General features: G+C 42.0%; 1 protein-coding gene across 1 annotated transcript; it reads right to left on the bottom strand.

Annotated features, from left to right (window-relative positions):
• Positions 1–6,039: 6,039 nt before the first annotated feature.
• LOC138883621 (uncharacterized) lies at positions 6,040–6,555 on the bottom strand. The gene has a single exon (XM_070164316.1). The coding sequence runs from the start codon at positions 6,553–6,555 to the stop codon at positions 6,040–6,042; it is 516 nt and encodes a 171-aa protein (XP_070020417.1).
• Between the last annotated feature and the right edge of the window lie 18,197 nt (positions 6,556–24,752).

The raw sequence follows: 24,752 nt of genomic DNA, 5'->3' as shown, positions 1-24,752 counted from the left end.
CGAGGGTGTGGCTCGATTACACTTTGGCTATTTTGCAGGCGGAGGTGTGAGTACCGGTGCCAAGTCGTGCATCGCAAACATTTAGCTTGCTGCATGTTGTTCCCTGTAGACGGTTTTAATTCCGTCCTTTGTTGGGAATTTCATCATTTGGTGAAGAGTGGATGGTACCGATCTCATGCAGTGTATCCACGGTCGTCCGAATAAGGCGTTGTATCTCATGTCTCCTTTATGGAATTTGACATATTGGGTTGTACCTGCCACGCTGATTGGGAGAGTGATCTCTCATTTCTTTGTTTCGATCGCCGTGTTGAATCTGTTAAGGACTCGAGAGGCGGGCACGATTTGGTCTAGCAGTCCGAGCTGTTCTATTACCCTTGACCTGATAATGTTGGCTGAGCTACCTAGATCCACGAGCACATGTTTTATTCGAAATCAATTAACGAGGAAAGAGGTTACCAATGCGTCACTATGAGGTTCGGACGAGGTTTCAGAGTCATCCTCACTGAATGTAAGGTCATCTTTGGGTACGTATCCCCAGGTTCACTTTTCTATGGTGATGGATATTTTTGTTCTCCTCATCGCGGGTTCCTGGGGAGTGTCGATGCCCCCCAATATCATGTGGATAACATGTTGTGGCTCATTTGCTTCATTCTTCTTGGCCGCCACTCTTTCTCGGAACTGAATTTTGGCTAGATCACTAAGGAATTCCCGAAGATGCCCTATGTTAAGTAGTCGGGCTACTTCTTCTCGGAGTTGGGTGCAATCCTCGGACTTGTGGCCGTGCGTGTTGTAAAACTCGTACACTAAGTTGTGATTCCTTTGTGATGTATCTGATTGTATAGTCTTGGCCCACTTGGCATCTCTGATTTTACTGATGGCGAACACGATGTACGATACATTGACATTGAAGTTGTATTTTGATAGGAGAGGTGTCCCCATTGTCCCCGTGTCCCCATCGAATCCGCCTCTATTGAAGAGTCCCCGAAGGTTTTGTCCTCGGTTCACCAATCGATCATTGCGAGGCGGATTGCGCCTCGGGGCATTCCTCCTATCTTTGGGGTACGACTGATACCTCTCTTTGTTTGGTTTTGACTCCTCCGCCAGGAGTCTACTCAGATATACTAAGCCCGAGGGGGCTCCAAGTTGGTCATCCTCGACCCTGATCTTTGACTGATACCGGTTGTGGACGTCCGACCAAGTTACGGCGGGATATTCAATCAGATTCTCTTTCAGCTGCCTTGAGGCCACTGAGCTTCATTCATTCATGCCTTGAGTGAAGGCCTGCACCGCCCAGTCATCGGATACCGGGGGTAGTTCCATTCGTTCTATTTGAAAGCGAGATACGAATTCTCGCAACATTTCATTCTCCCTCTGCTTGATCTTGAATACGTCAAATTTCCTTGTTGCTACCTTGATGGCACTGGCGTATGCCTTTATGAATGAGTCTCCTAGCATGGCAAATAAGTCTATGGAGTTGAGAGCTAGGTTGTGATACCACATCATGGACCCCTTTGAGAGTGTTTCTCCAAACTTCTTCAGTAAGATGGACTCGATCTCGTCGTCTTTTATGTCGTTGCCCTTTACTGCACATGTAATGGCAGTGACGTGTTCGTTGGGATCTGAGGTCCCATTGTATATTTGGAGTTCTGGCATTCTGAACTTTTTTGGAATAGGTTTCGGAGCCGCTTCCTCTGGGAACGGCCGTTGCACGAACTTCTTCAAATCTACACCTTTCAGGATCGGGGGTGCGCCCGGGATTTGGTCCACCCTCAAGTCATAGGTTTTGACCTTCTTGTCGTTGGCTGCTATCATTTTCTCGCCCGACTAGATTTTTTTGGTGAGGTCCTCGAGCATTTTTAAGATGGCAGGATTGGTTACCGATCCATTGTTGCTTGAGCTCTCCGGTACCTGTTTGGCCGGGGAGTAGCTTCCGGAGCTATTGTGCTGGGAGTCTTCAGTTGGCTTTGCAGCTGAGCGATAACCAGCTGTTGTGCCTGAAACATTTCAAAAATAACATGAAGACTAATTTCCCGTTCTTCCCGAACTAGGGTTTTTTGCGCTTCCTGTTAGTCACCATATTGTATGCTCCTGTTGGTGTGTGAGGTTTCGTCGACCTGCTGTGCATCTCGTGAACCCGTGTCCGCTGGAATAGGTTCAGGTGCATTATCGGGGTTCTATGGTGGTGCGCCAACGATTGGAACAGCCACACCATTTTCTCCGTGGTTTTTAAGGTTCTCGTTCTCAACCCTATTTATTGACCCAGACATTTTGACCTGAAATCGAAGATCTTGGACAAGAAAAAGTGTGAAAGTTAACTTTCGTTGTGTGACGAAACCGGCAAGAAAATAATCACTATTATATTTATCCCTACGGTGGGCGCCAAACTGCTTACCGTGAAAATAGTAATAATAATTAAATTTGTTGATGGGACTCTAAAAATATGTGATCTATTTTTATGCTAGTTGTTAAGTAGTTGAGGCTAGATATGCGAAGATAAAGGATGAAATGCGAGCTAAAATGGAATTATAATCGAACCGAGGGGTTAGCTATTCTGGCCTAGGATTGACCGATGAGGGGCCTCGATGTCGATGCCTGGGCTCGGGTCGAGCTATCGGGGATAATCAGGAAAGGGATAACAATTAGGATATAATTAAGGGAGGCTCTTTATGGCCAATGACAAGCAATAAATGAAGAACAAGTAGGAAAGTGATAAGTAAGAGCAATAGTATCGAGAGAATATGTTAGAGAGAAAAGAAAGGGGTCTTGTATATTTCGTGTAGAATAGTTTTAGCAATAACCGAGCTTAAAAAATGGCAAGGATCCCCTTTATATAGGAGGGGAATCCCAACATAGTACAAAATGCATTATTTGTAAAGGTATGGAGATGAGACGGCTAGACCTGACACCAGACTCTGCTAGTGCTATTTGCTCGCCTTGGGAACTCCCTGTCCCCGGCATCATCGTTTGGTCGGACGTAAATGGACGTCGAGGGAGAGAATCCGACTGCAACCTTGCAGCCTCAAGATCTCGAGATGACTCCCGAAACGCCTATTGACGAGAAATTGGGCCCTACGGTTTCACCATATGCAGATATTCTCCGCGTTTCCTAGAATGAAGTAATAGGAAACGATTTTGAGCCGCCTTTCCGAGGGCACCATTGCCTTGTCATCAACCTGTAAGAGCATTAAATGACACGCCCCAGAAAATCATGCAAGGGTCGCTGTCAAATGCGATTGTCGAGGAAACCACGAACCGCTATTGGCTCGTCCTTTCTGCTGCCCAAGCGGTTCCTATAAATATATCGACTGTTTGATAATCCTTATCTTCGTAGAATCTTCAAATTCATGAGTCCGTACCCATCTTCTTTTACACTCTTCTATCTTGCTTTCTGAGAGAAAAGTTTACCATTGCTATGGCCAGGACTTCTAGAACGGTTCCTCGGTGGAATGAAGCTGCATCTTCATCTCGATCTTGTAACGAGAAAGCCAAAATGATACCCACTTTGGAACAATGCACTCCCTCCAAGCTTGATATGTCAAAAGATTTTACCATCGATACCACTTCATCCACACCGGGCCGATGTGAACATGTGTCCCGATACATTTGTGTCGTGACCAACATAGAAGCGGTAAAGATAGACTGCCGATGGAACGAGGTAGCGAATATGGAGATTCCTGGCCCGATGAAAATATAACGGACTACAAGGCCGACTCCTTCATGTGTATACCTATCTGTTCGCCTTGGGTCCTGCTGATTCCTCTGAATCCTCCCCCCAGAAATAGATCTGGTTATCCTTAATTTTTGTGACAAGTATCAAGTGAGGCTCGGTCAGATCTATCCTTCTGTTTGGAGGATAGTATTGATGCTTAGTCATTTTACTGAAGGGGTTGTGGGCGAGACTTTTACCCTCAGCCTTTTGATTAGGTTGTACAATCCTCCATTTGAGGTCTTACAATTTTGTTGTTGCCTTGTGTAGGCCTTACAAGACAGAGTCTGCCCGCTCGGGGTCTTACGGCCTCGGGTTTTTTAATGAATGGTGATTGGTGACAGTCTTTGAGTCATCGAGTTTGTTTAGGCTCGGGAGCCATTACTCATAAGCTCGGAATTGCCTCGTTGAGGGCTTACAATTTTGGAGATTTCAACCCTGAGGTCATGACGCCAGTTTCTGAGTATTCGGGACATTTTTCTTTCTTGGAGATGTTTTGTGATTTTTGTGCTGCCTTAATAAGGGCTTATGAGTTTGGGGTTCCAACCCTGAAGACATGCGAGTGTCGAGCTGATGACGCCAGTCTCCGAGTATTTTGGGGCGTCCTCGCTGGAAGGGCCTTTGCTGTGACAATTCTGAGTTTCTTTTGGAGTACGGGATGCTTAGACAAAAGACACTCTTTGACTGCTTGGCACAAGTACATGCCATTTTGCTACCGTGGGTCCGGTTTATACGGACACGATTCATTTACCGTTTGTCCCGGTACATCATTTCCTACTGGAACCTTGCTCGGCGTTCCTTGGTTTTTCTGACTAGATGGCATTTCAATGGGATGACCTTCAGTGTTCGGGGTTGATTGCAAAAGAAACCTCGAACATTTGTTGAGTTTCCCTTAGGTAGCATGCAGATGTTACCTTGTTAGAAACTTTGCCAGCGAAACCCTCTTCGGGATAGAAACTCGGTCGAAGGAAAAGAGTGCGACAGATCCTTTTAAACCTTAAGGTTTTTGAGCTGGGTTAGCATTCTGACAGCTTCGATCGGGCGCCTACATAAGGGTTAGTCTGATATATGAATGAAAAAGGGGGATGGTCGTACCTTAATATGAGATGCACCGGTGATGTTTTGGGGTTCGATATGTTCCAATCACTCGAGATGAGGACACGATACGGTCTGTTATTTTTTTTGATCGGGCTTGACTGAGGGTGTGGCTCGATTACCCTTTGGCTCTTTTGCGGGCAGAGGTGCGAGCATCGATGCCATGTCGTGCACCGCGAACATTTCCCTTGCTGCATGTTGTTCCCCGTACACGGTTTTAATTTCGTCCTTTGTTGGGAATTTCATCATTTGGTGAAGAGTGGATGGTACCTCTCTCATGCAGTGTATCCACGCTCGCCCAAATAAGGAGTTGTATCTCATGTCTCCTTCATGGAATTTGACATTTTGGGTCGTGCCGGCCACGCTGACTAAGAGAGTGATCTCTCCTTTCGTTGTTTCGATTGATGTGTTGAATTGGTTAAGGACTCGAGAGGCGAGCACGATTTGGTCTCGCAGTCTGAGCTGTTCTATTATGCTCGACCTGATAATATTGGCCGAGCTACCTAGATCTACGAGCACATGTTTTATTCTAATTGAATTAACGAGAAAAGAGGTTACTAGTGTGTCGTTATGAGGTTGGGACGAGGTTTCGGAGACCTCCTCGCTAAATGTGAGGGTATCTTCAGGTACGTATCCCCGTGTTCACTTTTCTCTGGTGATGGATAGTTTGTCCTCCTCATTGAGGGTTCCTGAGGAGTGTGGACGCCCCCCAATATCATGTAGATAACATGTTGTGGCTCATTTGTTTTGTTCTTCTTGGCCGCCTCTCTTTCTTGGAATTGAATTTTGGCTCGATCACTAAGGAATTTCCGGAGATGCCCTTTGTTAAGTAGTCGGGCTACCTCTTCTCGGAGTTGGTGGCAATCCTTAGTCTTGTGGCCATGCGTGTTGTGAAACTCACACACTAAGTTGTGATTCCTTTGTGAGGGATCCGATTGTATAGGCCTGGTCCACTTGGCGTCTTTGGTTTTACTGATGGCGAATACGATGTCCAATATACTGACATTGAAGTTGTATTTTAATAGGTGAGGTGCACCCACTGTCCCCGTGTCCCCGTCGAATCTGCCTCTATTGACGAGTTCCCAAGGGTTCTGTCCTCAGTTCACCAATCGATCGTTGCGAGGTGGATTGCGCCTCGGGGCATTCCTCCTATCCTCTGGGCACGACTGATACCTCTCTTTGTTCGGTTTCGACTCCTCCGCCAGTATTCTGCTCGGATATAATGAGCCTGAGAGGGCTCATAGCTGGTCATCCTCGACTCTGATCTTTGACTGATACGTGTTGTGGACGTCCGACCAGGTTACGACGGGATACTCGATAAGATTCTCTTTCAGCTTCCTTGAGGCCACTAAGCTTCGTTCATTCAGGCCTTGAGTAAAGACCTGCACCGCCCAGTCGTCGGAGACCAGGGGTAGTTTCATTCGTTCCGTTTGGAAGCGAGATTCAAATTCTCGCAGCATTTCATTCTCCTTCTGCTTGATCTTGAATACGTCAAATTTCCTTGTTGCTTCCTTTATGGCACTGGTGTGTGCCTTTATGAATGAGTTTGCTAGCATGGCAAATGAGTCTATGGAGTTGGGAGCTACGTTGTGATACCAGATCATGGCCTCCTTCGAGAGTGTTTCTCCGAACTTCTTCAGTAAGACGGACTCAATCTCGTCGTCTTTTATGTCGTTGCCCTTTACTGCGCACATATAGGCAGTGATGTGTTCATTGGGATCTGGGGTCCCATTGTATTTTGGGAGTTCTGGCATTCTAAACTTCTTTGGAATGGGATTCAGAGTTGCTTCCTCTAGGAATGAGCGTTGCACGAACTTCTTCGAATCTACACCTTTCAGGATCGGGGGTGCGCCCGAGATTTAGTCGACCCCGAAGTCATAGGACCGACTACCGATCCGTTGTTGCTCGAGCTCTTCGGTACCTGTTCGGCCGGGGAGTAGCTTCCAGTGCTATTGTGTTGGGAGTATTCGGGTGGCTTTGCAGCTGAGCGATAGCCAGCTATTATGCCCGCAACATTTCAAAAATAACATGAATACTAATTTCCCGTTCTTCCCGAGCTGGGGTTTTTTGGGCTTCCTATTGGTCGCCATATTGTATGCTCCTACCGGTGTGTGAGGCTTCATCGACCTACTGTGCGTCTCGCGATTCTGCATCCGCTGGAATCAGTCCAGGTGCGTTATCGGCGTTCTGTGGTGGCGCACCAGCGATTGGAATAGCCACACCGTTTTCTCCGTGGTTTTCAAGGTTGTCGTTCTCAACCCTGTTTACTAACCCAAACATTTTGACCTGAAATCGAAGATCTTGGACAAGAAAAAGTGTAAAAGATAACTTGCGTTGTGTGACGAAACCAACAAGAAAATAATCACTATTATTTTTAGCCCCACGGTGGATGTTAAACTATTTACCATGAAAATAGTAATAATAATTAAATTTGTTGATGGGACTCTAAAAATACGTGATCTATTTTTATGCTAGTTGTTAAGGAGTTGATGCTAGATATGTGAAGATAAAAGATGAAATTCGAGCTAAAATGGAATTATAATCGAACTGAGGGGTTAGCTATTCTGGCCTCATATTGACCGATGAGGGGTCTCGAGGTCGATGCCTGGGCTCGGGCTCGAGCTATCGGAGATAATCGGGAAAGGGATAACAGTTAGGATATAATTAAGGGAGGCTCTTTATGGCCAATGACAAGCAATAAATGAAGAACAAGTAGGAAAGTGATAAGCAAGAGCAATAATATCGAGAAAATATGTTAGAGAGAAAGAAAGGGTTCTTATATATTTCATGTAGAATAGTTGGAGCAACAACCATGCTTGCAAAATGGAAAGGATCCCCTTTATATAGGAGGGGAATCCCAACATAGTACAAAATGCATTAATTGTAAAGGTATGGATATGGGACGGCTAGACATGACATCAGGCTCTGCTAGTGCTATCTGCTCTCCTTGGGAATTCCCCGTCCCCGGCATCATCGTTGGGTTGGACGTAAATGGACGTTGAGGGAGAGAATTTGACCACAACCTTGCAGCCTCGAGATCTCGAGTTGACTCCCAAAACGCTTATTGACGAGAAATTGGGCCCTCCTATTTCACTGTAAACAAATAAACTCACCTTGGCCCGAGTAGAACCCACAAAAACTAGTCCCTCTTCATCTAAAACTAGTCCCCAAATGCAGATACAAGAAGGGGAAAGGGAAATTAGCAACCCGTCTGGGTTTTTCAGTACAATAATCACTTCGTATCACCTGAAATCACCAAGGGTATTACACCTCATGTTTTTGTATGTGAGAGTACATTGTAAGTCAACTGACACAATCTTAGAAATGATATCATCTTTGAAAGTACATAGTAAGTTAATCTTGTTACCATGTGTCACGCCCCCTTTTTCCTCGTGGAGTCCGGGTTTCAACATTCATTGGGAACAACTCATTTTCTTTTGGGAATTGGGTATGGAATTTGAAGAGTCGCCAGCTAACGGATTTAAGGTGCGTTAGGGCACCTAAAGCAAATAACTCATAAACCGGTTTGCATTATCAAAGATTGGGTAAGGGCTCGAAATAACCTTGAGGGGAAGGTGTAAGGCACCCCTCGAGGTCCACAACGGTGGGCCCCGACAAAACTTGAATTAGGCGAATTAGTCCTATAAGCAAACAAAACAATTTAGACAAATAGATATTTTATTTAAAGTAAGGGGTAAAGGCGGTCCTAGGTATTTTTAGCCTATAGGATCACTTCTGTACAATGCTTGGTAATCGTCCCCAAGTTGAAGTACTACACATAGAATTAGCGCACATGTCATCATATCCTTTACTATCCGATTACCCTCCCAATATAAGCGATTCTAATTAAACGTACTCTATGAGTGCATTACCCGTCCCTTACTTATGGTCATGGAGGTGTTTAGGATTTCTAGTTAAGGTGGATCTAGACTCTCCTATAGTGCTTAAAAAGGAGAAAATCTAAGCAACAAGTAAAACAAATAGGATTGTTAGGTAAAGGAACAGTTAAAGGCTCACATTTTACATCCACAAATAAGCAAGCAATTTCACGTCTGAAACAAAAGTATTTCAGACATTTTGAAGGTCCTATAGCAGGATATCTAGGTGAGCACACAACAAAACATATGCAGTATATTTATTAAAAGCGAGGCAGAAGGTACTTAATCAGTTGCCTACTAATTTTAGGACTAGCTAAATCTGGGCAGTTCATAAATAGTTAAACAAAGCACAGTTTTATAAATTTAAGATTATCGTCGTCCTACATGCTTGCCTAGGTGTGGATCAGAGATGTCCTATAAACATGATATCTAATCATTAACCAGAACCGCAATAAACCAGTAAACGATTTTAAATAGGTAGTTTGGTTCATTAGGTCCTATAGGCATGCTGTCTAGCTGTAGAAACTGATATAAAACTTATAGACATGGTATCTAAATTTAGAAATTGGTTTTAAAACCTTATAGACATGGTATCGAAATGCAGAAGTTGATTTGAACTTTATTTGCATGCAGAAACTAATTCTAAACCTTATTTGCATGGTATCTAGAATGCAAGACTGATTTGAACCTTATTTGCATGTAGAAACTGATTTTAAACCTTATTTGCATGGTATCTAGAATGCAGGACTGATTTTAAACTTATAGGTAGGGTATCTAAATGCACATAAGTAAATAAACATCGTAGCAACCTATAGACATGGTTTCAAAATGTAGGAACTGATTTTAAACTTATAGGCATGGTATCTAAATGCACATAAGTAAACAAATATCGCAACAACCTATAGGCATATTTTTTAAATGTAGTAACTGATTTTAAACTTATAGGCATGGTATCTACCCATTCCCAACAAAATACATATAAGAATCCCTCCCAGTTTTAGTAATATCCCCAATATCTGTTTACAAAGAAATTATTATTACAAACCAAACATAAATATTGAATTACAGAAGTGAAACTGCTAAAACTATAGGGAGCATGGATAGGCCCAAAAAGTAAACCTGAAAAAACCAGTTCTTCAATCGAGTATGAACATGCCAATATTCTCATAGTGCACCCAATGGTATCTTGGTGTGTCAATGTTCCCAAGGGCCTCAGGGACTCCGGGCAATGCTCTCACCAGAAAACTTTTCAAAGAAACCCTTTTGTGAGCCAGTTTTGGAGAGCCAACCCCAGTGTGTCACCGTTTAGAGGAGTCTCATGGACTATTAGGCAATGCTCACACTGGAGGGGTAGGACCCTAGGTGTTCTAAGAGTAGGAGTTGAAAATAGGAGATAATTTTAAGAAAATAGTTTTGGATTCTCAGGAGGTAAGGAGCAAACAAGGTCATTCAACTATTGAAACTCAAACAAAGTTCCCAGCAAGAAACAATATACAGAAACAAGATCACTTAAAGTTTCAACTTAGTTTACTAGCTGTTACTATGTGATCATATGGACAAACACTAAACAAAGGCATGGCATGCTGGGATCAATCAGACAGTCGTATGCAAAGGGGTTGCAGGGATTGGGAGCAATGTTGGTCAGAAGTTTGTGAGAGGTGAGAACTTAATACAAGATAGAAAGAACATGCTAGTGGAGAATTAAACAGACATAGGTCTAATTTAGATATGAGCAAGAATGCAGAATTGATGAAAGAAAAAAAACCAGAAGTAAACAGGCTGAAAGCAGGACACACATAGGTTTAATCAAACAGAAGTAGACATGCTATTGCAGTAAACACATAGGTTAAACAGAAGTAGACATGCTGACTACAAGCAAACACATGGGTTTAATTGAATAGCAGGAAACATATAGTTTAATTGAGTAGCAGTAAACATCCTGATTAGGGAAACACATAGATTTAATTGAATAGCAGGGAACATGCTGATTAGGAACAATAAACATAAAGCACATGGATATAATGAAACAGGAAACACATAGAATAATTGAATAATAGTAATGGAGGCATACCAATTACAGATGGTAAATAGAAGATGAGTGATGTACATAACTCAGAGGTCTAGCCTTGGCTTTTAGTTGGCTAGGCAATGCAATGAACACAATTAGCAGAGAGGTTTTGAGAGCAAAGTTTTTGTGTGTGTCTGTGTATTTTTTGAACTATGTTCGTATGTTGAAGAATCAATAATGAGAGTATATATAGCACTTAGTGACACAAAACAAATAAGGTAAAGAGAAAATCACAGTTCGTAAAAGGGTAATCAAATAAAATCAATTAGCCAATTAGAGAATCAATTCCTATAGAGAAATCCGGAAGAGACCCCCTTAAATTGGGGAGGGTCAATTAACGGTACAGAACTAGGGTTCAAATAAGGCAAGAAATCAATCTCATATCACATAGGAGTCATTCAAATCCTCAACCCATATTAACAGTTTAATTAAGGCAAATACAACTAATCAAGGTCACAGATAAGGAACCACATAAAATATTGATTTTAATAGAAAAATATGATTTGAATCCCTAATAAAATCAATAAGTATATTGGGTTGACAGGGATAAAAAAATAATGGGAAGAAAAATTGAAGAAATCAGTGCCATGACAGAACAAGACCTAGGATTTAAAGAACATACACAAAAATTACCCAAACGAGAAAGAACGGTCAGGTTAAACACTTGAAAGAATTTAAACCATTTGAGGAAATATGGGATAAAAACCCTAATTTTAGAGAAGCACTAAAATTGAAATAGCAGTAACAAAGTATAAGATTTAGAGGAAAATACCAAATAACACTTAAAACCTTCCAGATCTACAAGGATCCGGACAGACCCAAGTAGTTATAAGACTAGGGTTTTCGAAAATAGTAGAGATGAAAGAAGCTCGGTTCAAAACCATAGATTCAAACCAAGAATAGGCAAGGAACAGTACTCACAAACGAGAATGGCCAAAGACAGGCATGTGAGTCAGATTTCGACAAAACTCGGTTGAATCTCTTTGAGATTCTCTCATAAATCAATGAAGTCGAACAACTAGAAGATGTAATAGGCTGGCAAGGGCCGGGAGATACACAGAAATCCCATGGATGGGTAGTTTTACAGGTGACGACGACTAGGGTTTGGGTGGTCTTAGAGGGAACGGAGAAGAAGAGGGATTCAAGGCCCGCGAGTTGTAACAAATGACTAGGGTTGGGGGGGGGGTCATTTGGATTGAAAATGGAAAGGGGGTAATATGGACTGTTGATCTTAGAGATCAACGGTCATGATTGGTTCCGGTTTGGGGCGGGTTGGATTTAATTGGCCTAAGTTTTAATTTGATTTGGGCTTTGGGGGGGGGGGTTACGAAATTAAACTTAATAAGAGGGCTATTTGTTAAATACCCAATTAATTAATAAAATAATTTGTAAAAATAGCTAATTAAATGATAAAAATTATTTTTATGCATGAAGATCATTTAAAATATTTACTTAACATGATAAAAATATAAAAACGCTATTTGTTGTATAGATAATGTAGTTATGCATATGTAGGGGCTATTTTGCAAAATATGCAATTATAGTCTTAAAAATACAAATGTAATTGTAAAAAATACAATTTAAATATTTGAATACTCATATGAGCATAAATGAAGAATTTAGATGACTAAATCATTGTAAAGTAATATATGAGATAATTATTGAATATATATAATTAAAAATACAGAAATAAATTGATTTAAGGCCTTTAAAAATTATGGAAAAATTATAAAAATAGTTGTGCATGTTTGTAAATGCATGTATAGTATTTTGAAAGTGTGTATGCACATTTTAAAAATATGAGGGAAAAATTGGGTATCAACAGTTGCCCCTCTTTACCCGGGAAGGATGAAAGAGTTTTCGGGTGAAGAAATGATGACCGATTTGACCGAATGGGTGTTTTGAAAAAATGGAGGCTGGGCCCTGGTCTTTGAGTTGCATACCTATCCCTGGTTTTACAGGAATCAGGTCATGTGTAGTTCTGGACCCAACGGTGAATGAAGCTGATGGAAAAGGTTCCTTTGTGAAGGGTGATGTAGGATGGAGTTATGATTGTGAGTTTGGAGTGTGACAGATGTATTATAGGGAAGATATACGAATAGTCGCAGAGTAAGGAGGGTATATTATGAGAATCAGTTATAATGGCAAAGTGAAAATGATATGAGCGGAAACTGGAGCGTAGGTTGCTCCTGTTTGAAGGACAGTTACCTCCTGGATTACCTGCAAAACTTCAAAATACGATGCATGCAATTATATAGATTATTGCGAGAATTTAAACATGTTGCGAATTCCTTTTGGACCATGAAAGATAGTCTTCGGACAATGTAGATAACGCCCTTAGACTATGATGTCAAGGGCCATGAATTATGAGATGGGAGATTCGCACGCCATAAAATGATGTTCTCATGCCATGAGGATGGTGCCTCCGAACCATGACGCCTTTGAATAATGATGTGCATGTATTAAGAGATCCTTAGGCCATGACAAGGTGTTTTCAGGCTATGAGGATGATGCCTTCGGACTATGACGCCTTTGGACAGGTTGGCTATATGTCAACCCATGAAGTGCAGATATATGATACCGAAAGACAGAGCTTAGTCTTGCGCAGAGTTTTGGGGAAGAGCTTAGCCCTAAGGAAAGAAGATAATGTAAAGTCTAGAAGTAGAGCAACAATTATGCAGAGGGTGACCAAGCTTAATCTCACGAGAAGGCAGTGCTTAGCCTTATGTAAATATGGAGGCAGGGCTTAGCCTCATGTAAGATTGGAGACATAGCTTAGTCTCATACAAAGAGAAGGCAGTGCTTAGCCTTATGCAAATATGGAGGCAGGGCTTAGCCCCATGCAAGGTTTGAGACAAGGCTTAGTCTTATGCAATGAGAAGGCAGTGCTTAGCCTAATGCAAATATGGAGGCAGGGCTTAGCCTCATGCAAGATTTGAGACAAGGCTTAGTCTCATGAAAAGAGAAGGCAATGCTTATCCTTATGCAAATGTGGAGGCAGGGCTTAGCCTCATGCAAGATTTGAGACATGGCTCAGTTTCATGCAAAGAGAAGGCAATGCTTAGCCTTATGCATTGAACAAGTAGCAAATAAGAGTAGAATGTGTCTTAGCTAGAGATATATTTGGTGTCTGGTGGCCCGATTGATAGTGATTATGCTGCGGGTATATATATTTGCGAATGCTACTATTATGTCCACTCCTCCTACACCAAAAGAAAAATTGTAAGTTTTGTAAGGGGAGGTTGGTTCATGCCTTTGTCTGCACGCTGTGCTTTGCTTCATTCTGGGGGCCCTATTTGATGCCCTGGGTAACACCTAGCTGTCACTGGAACAGAGTTTTCAAAAATATGCACTTATTGATGAAAATAGAGTTATTTTAAAAAACACATTGAAATATTAAGTAATTTTAGACGAACTAATGACTGTAACACATTTCAGAGACATTGGAACTTTATTATATTAGAATTTTAAGGGTCCTCCTAAAAATTCTGCCTCAGTTTGGTAAATGATCCTTCGCTGTTAAGCGTGCGATGAAATTTGTTGAGCCTTCTCTAGAATATTCAGAATCCTTCTCAAAATCCTGCCCTAATTTCTGACTGTCTGGCATATGATGGCGTTGGCTGGACTTGCTCTAGGCTCCAGTTTCTGGTGCTGGGGGAAAATGAAAATTTTATTAAGATATGACCGAACCCACAGGGCTCCTATGTATCCCCTCTTAAATGGGAATTAGGTCAAGCGTAGTTCAGTTACATCAGATTAAGAAATGTAAATAGTCTAAACATTGTATCTCTTGACTGCGTCTAAATTGATTGGTTTCAACCAAACTTCTCCGTCCATTTCTGCAAGTATGAGTGCTCCTTCTGTTAGCACCCGGTGAAATATGTAAGGACCTTGCCAGTTGGGAGAGAATTTCCCTTTGGCTTTATCTTAATGTGGGAAGATCTTCTTCAACACCAACTGTCCCGGTGCGAATTCCCTTGGTTTGACCCTTTGGTTGAAACCTCTGGGCATTCTGTTATGATAAAACTGAGCGTAACATATTGCATTCATTCTCTTTTTGTCTATAAGGTCCAGTTGCTCATAACGGCTCCTTATCCATTATGCATTGCTGAGTTCGGCTTCCTATATGATTCTTAATCTCTACCTCGGCTGGAAGGCCAACTTCGGTACCATAAGCTAGTAAATAGGGAGTTGCCCCAGTTGATGTGCGGACCGTAGTGCGGTACCCCAATAGGGAAAAGGGTAACTTATCTTGCCATTGTTTGTGATTTTCTACCATCTTACTTTGTATCTTCTTGATGTTTTTATTGGCAGCTTCCACAACTCCATTCATTTGAGGCTTGTATGCTATAGAGATTTTGTGCTTGATTTTGAAGGTTTGACACATGGCTTTCATCAGGTAACTGTTGAGATTGGCAGCATTATCAGTGATAATGGACACGAGAACTCCGAATCGGTAAACAATACGATCCTTGACAAAGTCCGCAACAACTTTCTTTGTTACAGCTTTGTAAGATGTGGCCTCTACCCATTTTGTGAAATAGTCGATGACTACTAAAATGAACCGGTGCCCGTTTGAAGAAGTGGGCTCGATTGGATCGATGACATCTAAGGTAGCAAAAAGCCAAGGTGCACTTGTTGCATTGAGCTCGTTCGGTGGTACCTTTATCATATCTACATGTGCCGGGCACTAGTGGCATTTCTGTACGTACTAGATGCAATCCGTCTCGATAGTCATCCAAAAATATCCAGCTCTAAGTATCTTGTTGGCTAGAATAGAACCATTCATATGTGGTCCACAAGTTCCAGCATGTATCTTCTCGAGCAATCTGGAGGCTTCTTTTGCGTCAACACATCTTAACAACCCCAGATTAGGAGTCCTTCTATACAGGGTCCCTCCACTTTGGAAGAAGTGATTGGACAACCTCCGCAGCGTGCGTTTATGAGTATGGTTTACCTGCTCTGGATATTCTCCTTTCGCCAAATATTCTTTGATGTCGTGGAACCAAGGTTTTCCATCCGTTTCTTCTTCAACATGAGCACATTAAGCTAGCTGGTTATGGATTTTCACCATGATGGGATCGATAAAATTCTTGTCCGGGTGTTGTATCATTGATGATAAAGTGGCCAGTGCATCTGCGAACTCATTTTGAATTCTGGGCACATGTTTGAATTCTATCTTTGTGAATCTCTTCATTAACTCCTAAACATGATCCAAGTATGGCAGTATCATGGTGTTCTTCGTAGCCCATTCTCCTTGAACCTGATGTATCAGAAGATCCGAATCACCGATTACCAGCAGCTCTTGTATATTCAATATCAATGGCCAGATTGAGCCCTATGATGCAAGCTTCGTATTCTGCCATGTTGTTGGTGCATAGAAACCTAAGCTTCGTGGATACAGGGTAGTGTTGACCTATTTCTGATACCAAAATTGCTCCAATGCCCACTCCTTTGAAGTTTGCAGCTCCATCGAAAAACATTCTCCAACCATCGTAAGCTTCAGCAATGTCCTCTGCTACTAATGATAGTTCTTCATCAGGAAAATACATGTTCAAGGGTTCGTATTCTCCTCCCACAGTATTTTTAGCAAGATAGTGTGCCAATGCTTGTTGTTTGACTGCCTTCTGAGTTACATAGATGATGTCGAACTCACTTAACATTATCTGCCATTTAGCTAATTTCCCGGTAGGCATGTGTTTCTGAAATATGTACTTCAGAGGGTCCATCCTGGATATGAGGTATGTGATATAGGCACAGAAGTAATGCCTCAATTTTTGAGCCGTCCAATTTAAAGCACAACAAGTGCATTCCAACAGAGAGTATCGTACTTCATAAGGCATGAACTTCTTACTCAAGTCGTATATGGCTTACTCATTTCTTCCTGTCTTGTCATGTTGTCCGAAAACACATCCGGAAGCTCCATCCAATACGGATAAATAGAGTAGCAAAGGTCTCCCAGGTTCTGTCGGGACTAGGACTGGTGGTGTGGACAAGTATTCCTTGATTTTGTCAAAAGCCTTTTGACAATCTTCAGTCCAACTCGTTTCAGCATCTTTCCTCAACATTTTGAAGATAGGTTCACATATAACTGTGGACTGTGCTATGAAGTGACTGATGTAGTTGAGGTGTCCTAGGAAGCTGATCATGTCCTTCTTGCTCTTTGGTGGTGATAAATCTTGAATATCCTTAACTTTGGTCGGGTCCAACTCGATTCCTCGGGGGCTGACAATGGATCCCAGCAGCTTTACTGCGGGAACCCCGAATGCATATTTTGCGGGGTTTAGTTTGAGATTATACCTCCTTAACCGGTCAAAAAACTTTCTCAAGTCTGCTGTGTGATCCGCGGCCCTCTTGGATTTTATGATGACATCGTCAAAATACACCTCTATTTCCTTGTGTATTATATCATAGAAGATGGTTGTCATGGCTCTCATGTAAGTAGCCCTAACATTCTTTAGACCGAATGTCATCATCTTGTAGCAGTACACTCCCCACAATATAATGAAAGCTATTTTATCTGCGTCTTCTTTGTCCATCCAGATCCAGTGATAACCCGCGAAATAATCTACAAAGGATTGGAGTTCATGTTTGGCACAATTGTCGATCAGGATGTGTATATTTGGCAGTGGAAAATCGTCCTTGGGACTTTCTCTGTTTAAATCCCGATAGTCAACACACACCCTGACTTTCCCATCTTTCTTAGGAACTGGTACAATGTTGGCTAGCCAGGTTAGGTACTCAACTACCCTGAGACTTCAGCTCTGATTTTCTTAGTGACTTCTTCATTGATTTTCAGGCTCATATCTGGTTTGAAATTTTTGAGTTTCTGCTTTACTAGCGGACACATTGGATTGGTAGGCAACTTGTGATCCACTATGGATGTGCTCAGACTGGTCATGTCATCATATGACCATGCAAAGATATCCCCATATTCCTTCAGGAAATGAATGTACTCTTCCTTCTCTGATGATGATAAGTAAATGCTTATGCGAGTCTCCTTGACGGTTTTAGCGTCTCCTAAATTGATTGCTTCGGTTTGGTCCAGGTTGGACTTAGGTTTGTTCTCAAAGTTCTCAATATCTTTGACAACTTCCTCAGGTATTTCATCCTCTTCTTCTGCGTTGTCTCATTACATGTCACAGTCATCAGTTCATCTGGGAAAGTAATAATAACGTTGTAGAAAGAAAAATATAAATGATAATAATTAATAATAAATAACAATGCATTGATTAAATTTTGAAAATATCCAAAATGAGTACGGCTCGATAAATTGAGCAGTTATTTTTGAAAATAAATGCGTCTTTGAAACAAGATTACTGAAAACATCTAAAATGCCTAGCATGGCTATAGAAATAAATTAGGCTAAATGCCACGCTACCTAGGGACTTGACGGGCCCGGGATGGTGTGACAGTCCAATTCTTGAGAACAACTCCCTTCTCCACAGTTTGAATAGTGAGGCCTTCTTCTTCCTCCTCCTCCTTAATTATCGCACTACAATCTTTATCCTTGCCCTCTAGGAACAATTTCCTGAGCTCAGCTAAAGTTTCTTCCTTTGCAGTTCCCCATATTGTATCAGTATGGTGAAAATTCTGACCTAGATGTGGCACTGGTTGCTCAAGAGGGTAATAAGGACCACACCATCGCGGCAACCAATCATTGTACTCCTGCTAGGTGTATGGGTATCCCAGCTCGAAAGTTGTGCTGTGACGTTTCAACTGTATCGGCTTGGTAATGCCCTGGAGTTTCTTCCCAAGCCCTTTGCCGGGTTCATACCCAGACCATGCTAGTATGCTTTCTATTTTGTTACTCCACCATTTGTCTCTCTCAACTACATTGACATGTTCAATGTGATGATAAGTTTCCCCTCCTAGCCTTATTCTGTTCTCGATAACCGGGTTAGTTTGACTGGTGTAAAGGGGGTTACTCCCATCTCTGTGAATGATCACCTCCTGATGATTCCATTCGAACTTCATGGCTAGGTGTAGTGTGGGAGCCACGGCCCCAGTGGCGTGTATCCAAGGTTGACCCAACAGAAGATTGTATATAGCTGATATGTTAAGCACCTGGAATTCAACATCGAACCAAGTTGGCCCCATCTGCAGACAAGAGTTAATCTCCCCGATCATGCCCTTTGAGACCCATCAAAGGCTTTTACGTTCAAACTTCCCGTCCGTATCTCGTGGAAATCTTTGCCAAATCTTTTCAGAGTAGTCAACAGACAAATGTTGAGGCTTGAACCCTCATCTATTAAGACCCTGGCAATGAATTTGTCTTCAAATTGTTCTGTGATATGCAGTGCCCGGTTGTGACTTAACCCTTCAGGCGTTAATTCATCCTCGTGGAAGGTGATCTTATGACTCTCTAGCACTTGCCCTACCATGTTGGCCATTGCGTCGCAGGTGATATTTGGTGGGCACATAAGATTCATTTAACACCTTCATCAAAGCATTCTTGTGCGCCTCCGAATTTTGCAATAGTGACAGGATGGAGATCTGGGCGGGGGTCTTGTTTAAATGATCGATGACGGAGTATTCCCTCACCTCTACTTTCCTCCAAAGATCATCCAGTCCTGTTTCAATGACAGGTTGCTTGGTAACAGCCTCCTTGCTTGATCCTCCCAAATATTCAGGTGTATAGATCCTTCCAGTTCTAGTCATTCCCTATGCAGCACCAGATTCTTCCATCTTTGCCTTTCCCTTTTGCCTAGCTTCAGCAATGTAATCCCAAGGTATGGCGTTGGAGTTGAAAGGAGGTGTGGTTGCTTCTGTCACCATGAAAGACATGGCCACTTCTACCTCAAATGGAACATGTGTGGCTGCAAGTGGAGCTACCTCTACCTCAAATGGAACTGATACGGTTACCTCAACTTCGACTGACGGCTATGTCTGTATCACAATAGGAGTGAGTGTGACTGCGGGTTTGATGTCATCGCTTTCTCGAATAAGCCCGATTGACCTCTCAGGATCCCATTCTTCATCAGTCTCTATCACATGGACCCTATCACCCCGATGATCTGGGAGAGGATTGTTGTGCATGTTGGGCGCAACTTCATTTGCCTATATGACCTTGTTATCAATCAATGCTTGGATTTTATCTTTCAATGTTCAACACTCGTCAATGGTGTGCCCCTTCATACCGGAATGATATACACAGGTTTTTTCTAGGTTGACCCATTGAGATGAGTTCTCCATTTCCACATCAGGAATAGGGGTGACATAACTAGCAGCCTTCAATCTTTCGTATACCTGGTCGATGGGTTAAGCAATATGGTGTATTGTCTGTGTGGTTTGCGATCAAAGTTAGGTCGGGGTATCTGGTAATTTGCACGAGTTGGAGGTGAATAATAGTAGGCTGGATGGGTGTTATAAGTGTGATAGGCGGTGGCGGGTTGAGAGTATCTGGGAGATGAGGGTTGGTATGTGGGTGGATGTGTTTGGTATGTGGGTGGAGGTGTTTGGTATATGAGCGGAGATTTTGGGCCTTGTGCAACCATTACTGCCCCTACTTCTTTCTTCTTTGATATGCCCTCTGATTGCAATGCTTTATTCGTGGACTGCAGTTCTTCGAAATTTGTCACCATCCCGCTTTTGATATCCTCTTCAATCCTTTCCTCGAGTTTGATGATATCGGAGAACTTGTGATTCTCAATGACCATTAGCCTTTCATAATACTGTGGGTTTTGTGCCCTAACAAAGAACTGTTCATTTGTTCTTCTTTTAGTACTGGTCTAACCTTGGCTAGTTCTGACCTCCACGGAGTAGCATACTCGCAAAAAGTCTCGGTTGGCTTCTTCTTTAGGTTCTGTATATAGAAGACATTTGGTGTATTCTCCATATTGAACCTAAACCGGTCTATAAATCCTGATGCCATGCTAACCCAATTGGCCCACTTCTTAGGGTTCTGGCATATGTACCAGTACAGAGCATCTCCAGTAAGATTTCTCATGACGAGCTTCATTCTCCTTTCATCTTTTCCGACCCCTACGAGCTTGTCACAGTAAATTCTCAAATAAACCTTGGGATCACTTGTTCCATCAAACATTTCGAACATGGGAGGTTTGTAACCCTCCAATAGTTCCACGTTTGGTTGTATGCATAGATCCTCATAATTCAGACTTTCTATCCCTTTACCTCCTTCAACACCCTGCACTCGACTTGTCAATTTCTTGAGCTCCTCGATCATGTTCTTGATGTGGAGGTCCTTCTCAGCAGATTTTGGTATGTAGGAGATTGATTGAGTGGACGGTTTCCCCGTATATGGGGGTGTTTTGGTGAGTGCTAGGGATTTGAGTGTAGTGGTGGTCGTTGGTTGAGTTTTGAGGATCGGGAATGGGCTGTGGTATGTTCTGATAGGTAGTGGTTTGTGGGTACTGGGTTGGTTGATGATGGTGTTGTGGAGGAGTTGGTATCGGTAAAGGATTGCAGTTTTGAGGTGGAGCTGCATATTGATGGGGTGCAGGAGGATTTTGTGAGCGTTGGGTTGGCGTATTTTGATGAAGTGCTGGGTTTTGAGCATTTTGTTGGTTAATATCTAGGACGTTCAGAGTGAGGGAGAGGATTGCTAAGTTGCGGACCTGCTTAAGTTCTCCTTATAACTCCAATATTTTTTGTTCCAATCGCAAAACAAAGTCATTTTGTGCCGGAGTACTCCGACCGTCTGAAGTTTCTGCATTCTCAGCGTTTTCCTTTCCAATACCACTCAAGCCATCCATCTTAGCTTTTCCTCTGCTTTTCATATTACTTGGAGGAGAAGGAGGTAGAGGGCCTCTAGATCTGGTGTGATATGCTGATGATGCAAGTATGTGCGAACCAGCACTAGGGGATGGGAATAATAAAAAATAAAGAAAAACAAAAAGTAAACAAGTTAGTAAGGATTCTGAAATGCTTGCGGTATTTAAACATATATTGCGGGAATATAAATTCGCGTCCTAACTTGGGAGCCTCATTGTGCCCGAGGTAGGCCTAGCGACAAATTTGGAGAAATTCAGTGCCAATAATTACCTCATTTCATTAATGTAAAGATAGACGACCCAAAACGATACTAAATAAGATAAGTCACTAATGGCACTTGGCCTTATTACATTTGAAAAGCAAGTAAACCTAATCTACTTGCCTACTTGGTCCCAGAAGGACCTTCTTCAGGCTGGATGCTCTTGTAGATCAGATCCCCCAGTTCATGCAGCTTCAATATTAAGAATGCCCTTGCCAAATGTCCTCCTTCGTTTCCCTCGCGAACTCTTTTGCGCAATTTGTTATACTTCACCTGTGCTTCGGCAACTTTGTCTATGACCCTATTTCCTGGACAAACCCTTGGCTTGAATATTCCTGCTATGTTATCCTCTAACCATGATGGGTAAAAGTACACATGACTAGCATGATATCGATCTATCTCGATGGTATCCTTTTCCACGATAATTTTCAAATGCCATATGTGCTGAGCTTCACATTTGTATGGGACGTCGTCATCCTGAAAATCTTCCCTGTAGTGACTCATTGTAGAAACTTGCGGTATGACCTGCCTCCTGCCTGCCTGTCTCATAACCCTGAGGGAGCATAAGTGTATATGCCCCTTAACCCAATCAATACCAAGTGTGGAACATCTCTGGATATGACGATGAACTCGTTGGTAGGGAACCACTCGAATATCCATTGAACCTGGTCTTTGGTCAAATTGTTGAAAAACTACACCCATCCTACAACATCCTCTGGTTGAGCAAACCTGTATGGGATATAGGTCATCTTCTTGGGATGATGGAAGGCTATATGATCATTCCACGACCTTCGTGGAAATTCTTGACGGTATTGAACTTTTTGGAGATGCTCTAACAACCAAACCTATAATAGCAAATTTCAACCCTCAAAATATTTGTACCCCTCCTGATAGTGCTCCAAGGCCTGGTACATATCTGCAATGATCATAGGGATAATGGTATATGTCTGCCCCTCGATCCCGTCCATCAAAGTTTTGGCCACCATGGCCAGCCTGGTGTGGATTCAGTCCCTTTGGATCGAGAACACTAGAATACCCAAGAAATACATGATGAACACAAAGACCCTGCGTTGAATCCAACCCAAGGAGGTGATGGAGAATTAATCATCGAAAATATGGTAAGACCTGCTGTGACCGTATCGTTCATAGAGGAAGTCGAGGGTATGTAGGAGTTTTTCAAGCACTCCAAGTCATCATTCTTCTTTAACCCCATCATCTTAAGAAATCCCCTAGTGGTGCGATTTTCAATTACCAATAAAAGGGCTATCCCAAGGCAACACAGCGAATTCCCCTATTTCTTCCAAGAGGGGTCATTTTTATGTTTCCAAAGTGGAACACAACCTTTTTTTTGTTCTAGAATATAGTGGCAGCCTCGATCAACATTTTGTTTGGCTGCAAGTCCGACAAAGAAGACAAATTTCCTAAGACCCTCTTCATATGATTTTGGTCACTTAATGGAAGATCCCTCCACCAATCTAGCAATAGTGATGGTATGTTATCGACCATGCTGAACCTGGGGACTTCGTGCCTCATTTTCTACAAAACAAAATATGGTTAGGCCCTTCCTCCCTCCAGGTTCGTCTATTTATACAACAATGTTAGCATATTGGCACTTATTTCTCCAAAATTAATACACACAATCGTGGTTGCGTCTGTTGGGATATTGAAAAACCTGATGGACTTTGAACGAGGCTTGTCTTAAAGGGTTATTATATGGACAACATATGAACCCAGCTAGGCTTGACCATGATACATGTACAATTATTCAGAGTAAGGTTTCTATAGAGGTCTAGAATGGTACCCTCAAGCAGACAACTTGAGGGGGAAAGGCACTGAATCGTTGATTGCACCGCTGATCGACTAGTTTTATCGCAAATACGCCTTTTCAAATTTAAAGGGTGATATATAGGAAGAGCGCAAACACTGATCAAGCGTTCCTATAGGATTGATTACGCATGAGTAGAATATGATGTTGAGCATGATGTATGCAGCAATAAATAGCATGTTGTCACGTATTCGCACGTTAAAAATGATAAGTGCGGTATTTAAATAATTGAAAGACAATCTAGAAAGAAAACAAGGAGACAAGTCATTTTTTTTTGTAGTAAAAGAAATCATAAGTGCTTAAATAAATAGGCAATTAAATCCAAATAAAGGGGAAAAAGTAAAGGGTGCACATGTATTAAGAGAATAAAACATGCTTAAGATTAATTCACAAAACAAGTTCGTTATGGTAAGAGCCTAAAATATCCCCAGCAAAGTCGCCCTGCTGTCGTGCCCCCTTTTTCCTCACGGAGTCCGGGTTTCGACATTCATTGGGAACAACTCATTTCCTTTTGGTAATTGGGTATGAATTTGAAGATTCGCCACCTAACGGAATTAAGGTGCGTTAAGGCACCTAAAGCAAATAACTCATAAACCGGTTTGTGTTACCATAGATTGTAAGGGATCGAAATAACCTTGAGGGGAAGGTGTTAGGAACCCCTAAAGGTCTACAACGGTGGGTCCCGACCAAACTCGAATTAGGTGAATTAGTCTTATAAGCAAATAAAGCAATTCAGTCAAATAGATATTTTATATAAAACAAGGGATAAAGGGAGTCCTAGGTTTTTTAGCCTGTAGGATCACTTCTATACAATGCTTGGTAATCATCCCCAAGTTGGAGTACTACACATAGCATTAGTGCACAGATCATCATATCCTTTACTACCCGATTAACCTCCCCATAGTGGTTATATAAGTGATTCTAATTAAACGTACTCTATGCATGCATTACCCGTCCCTTACTTATAGTCCTGGAGGTGTTTAGGACTTCTAGTTAATGTTGATCTAGACTCTCCTATAGTTCTTAAAAAGGAGAAAATCTAAGTGACAAGCAAAACAAATAGGACTGTCAGGTAAAGGAACAGTTAAAGACTCATATTTTACCTCCACAAATAAGCAAGTAATTGCACTTCTGAAACAACATTATTTTAGACACTTTGAAGGTCCTATAGCAGGATATCTAGGTGA

This window comes from Nicotiana sylvestris, chromosome 12, assembly GCF_000393655.2.
Source record: "Nicotiana sylvestris chromosome 12, ASM39365v2, whole genome shotgun sequence".
Taxonomy (NCBI): domain Eukaryota; kingdom Viridiplantae; phylum Streptophyta; class Magnoliopsida; order Solanales; family Solanaceae; genus Nicotiana; species Nicotiana sylvestris.
This window is presented reverse-complemented; position numbering and strand designations above follow the sequence as displayed.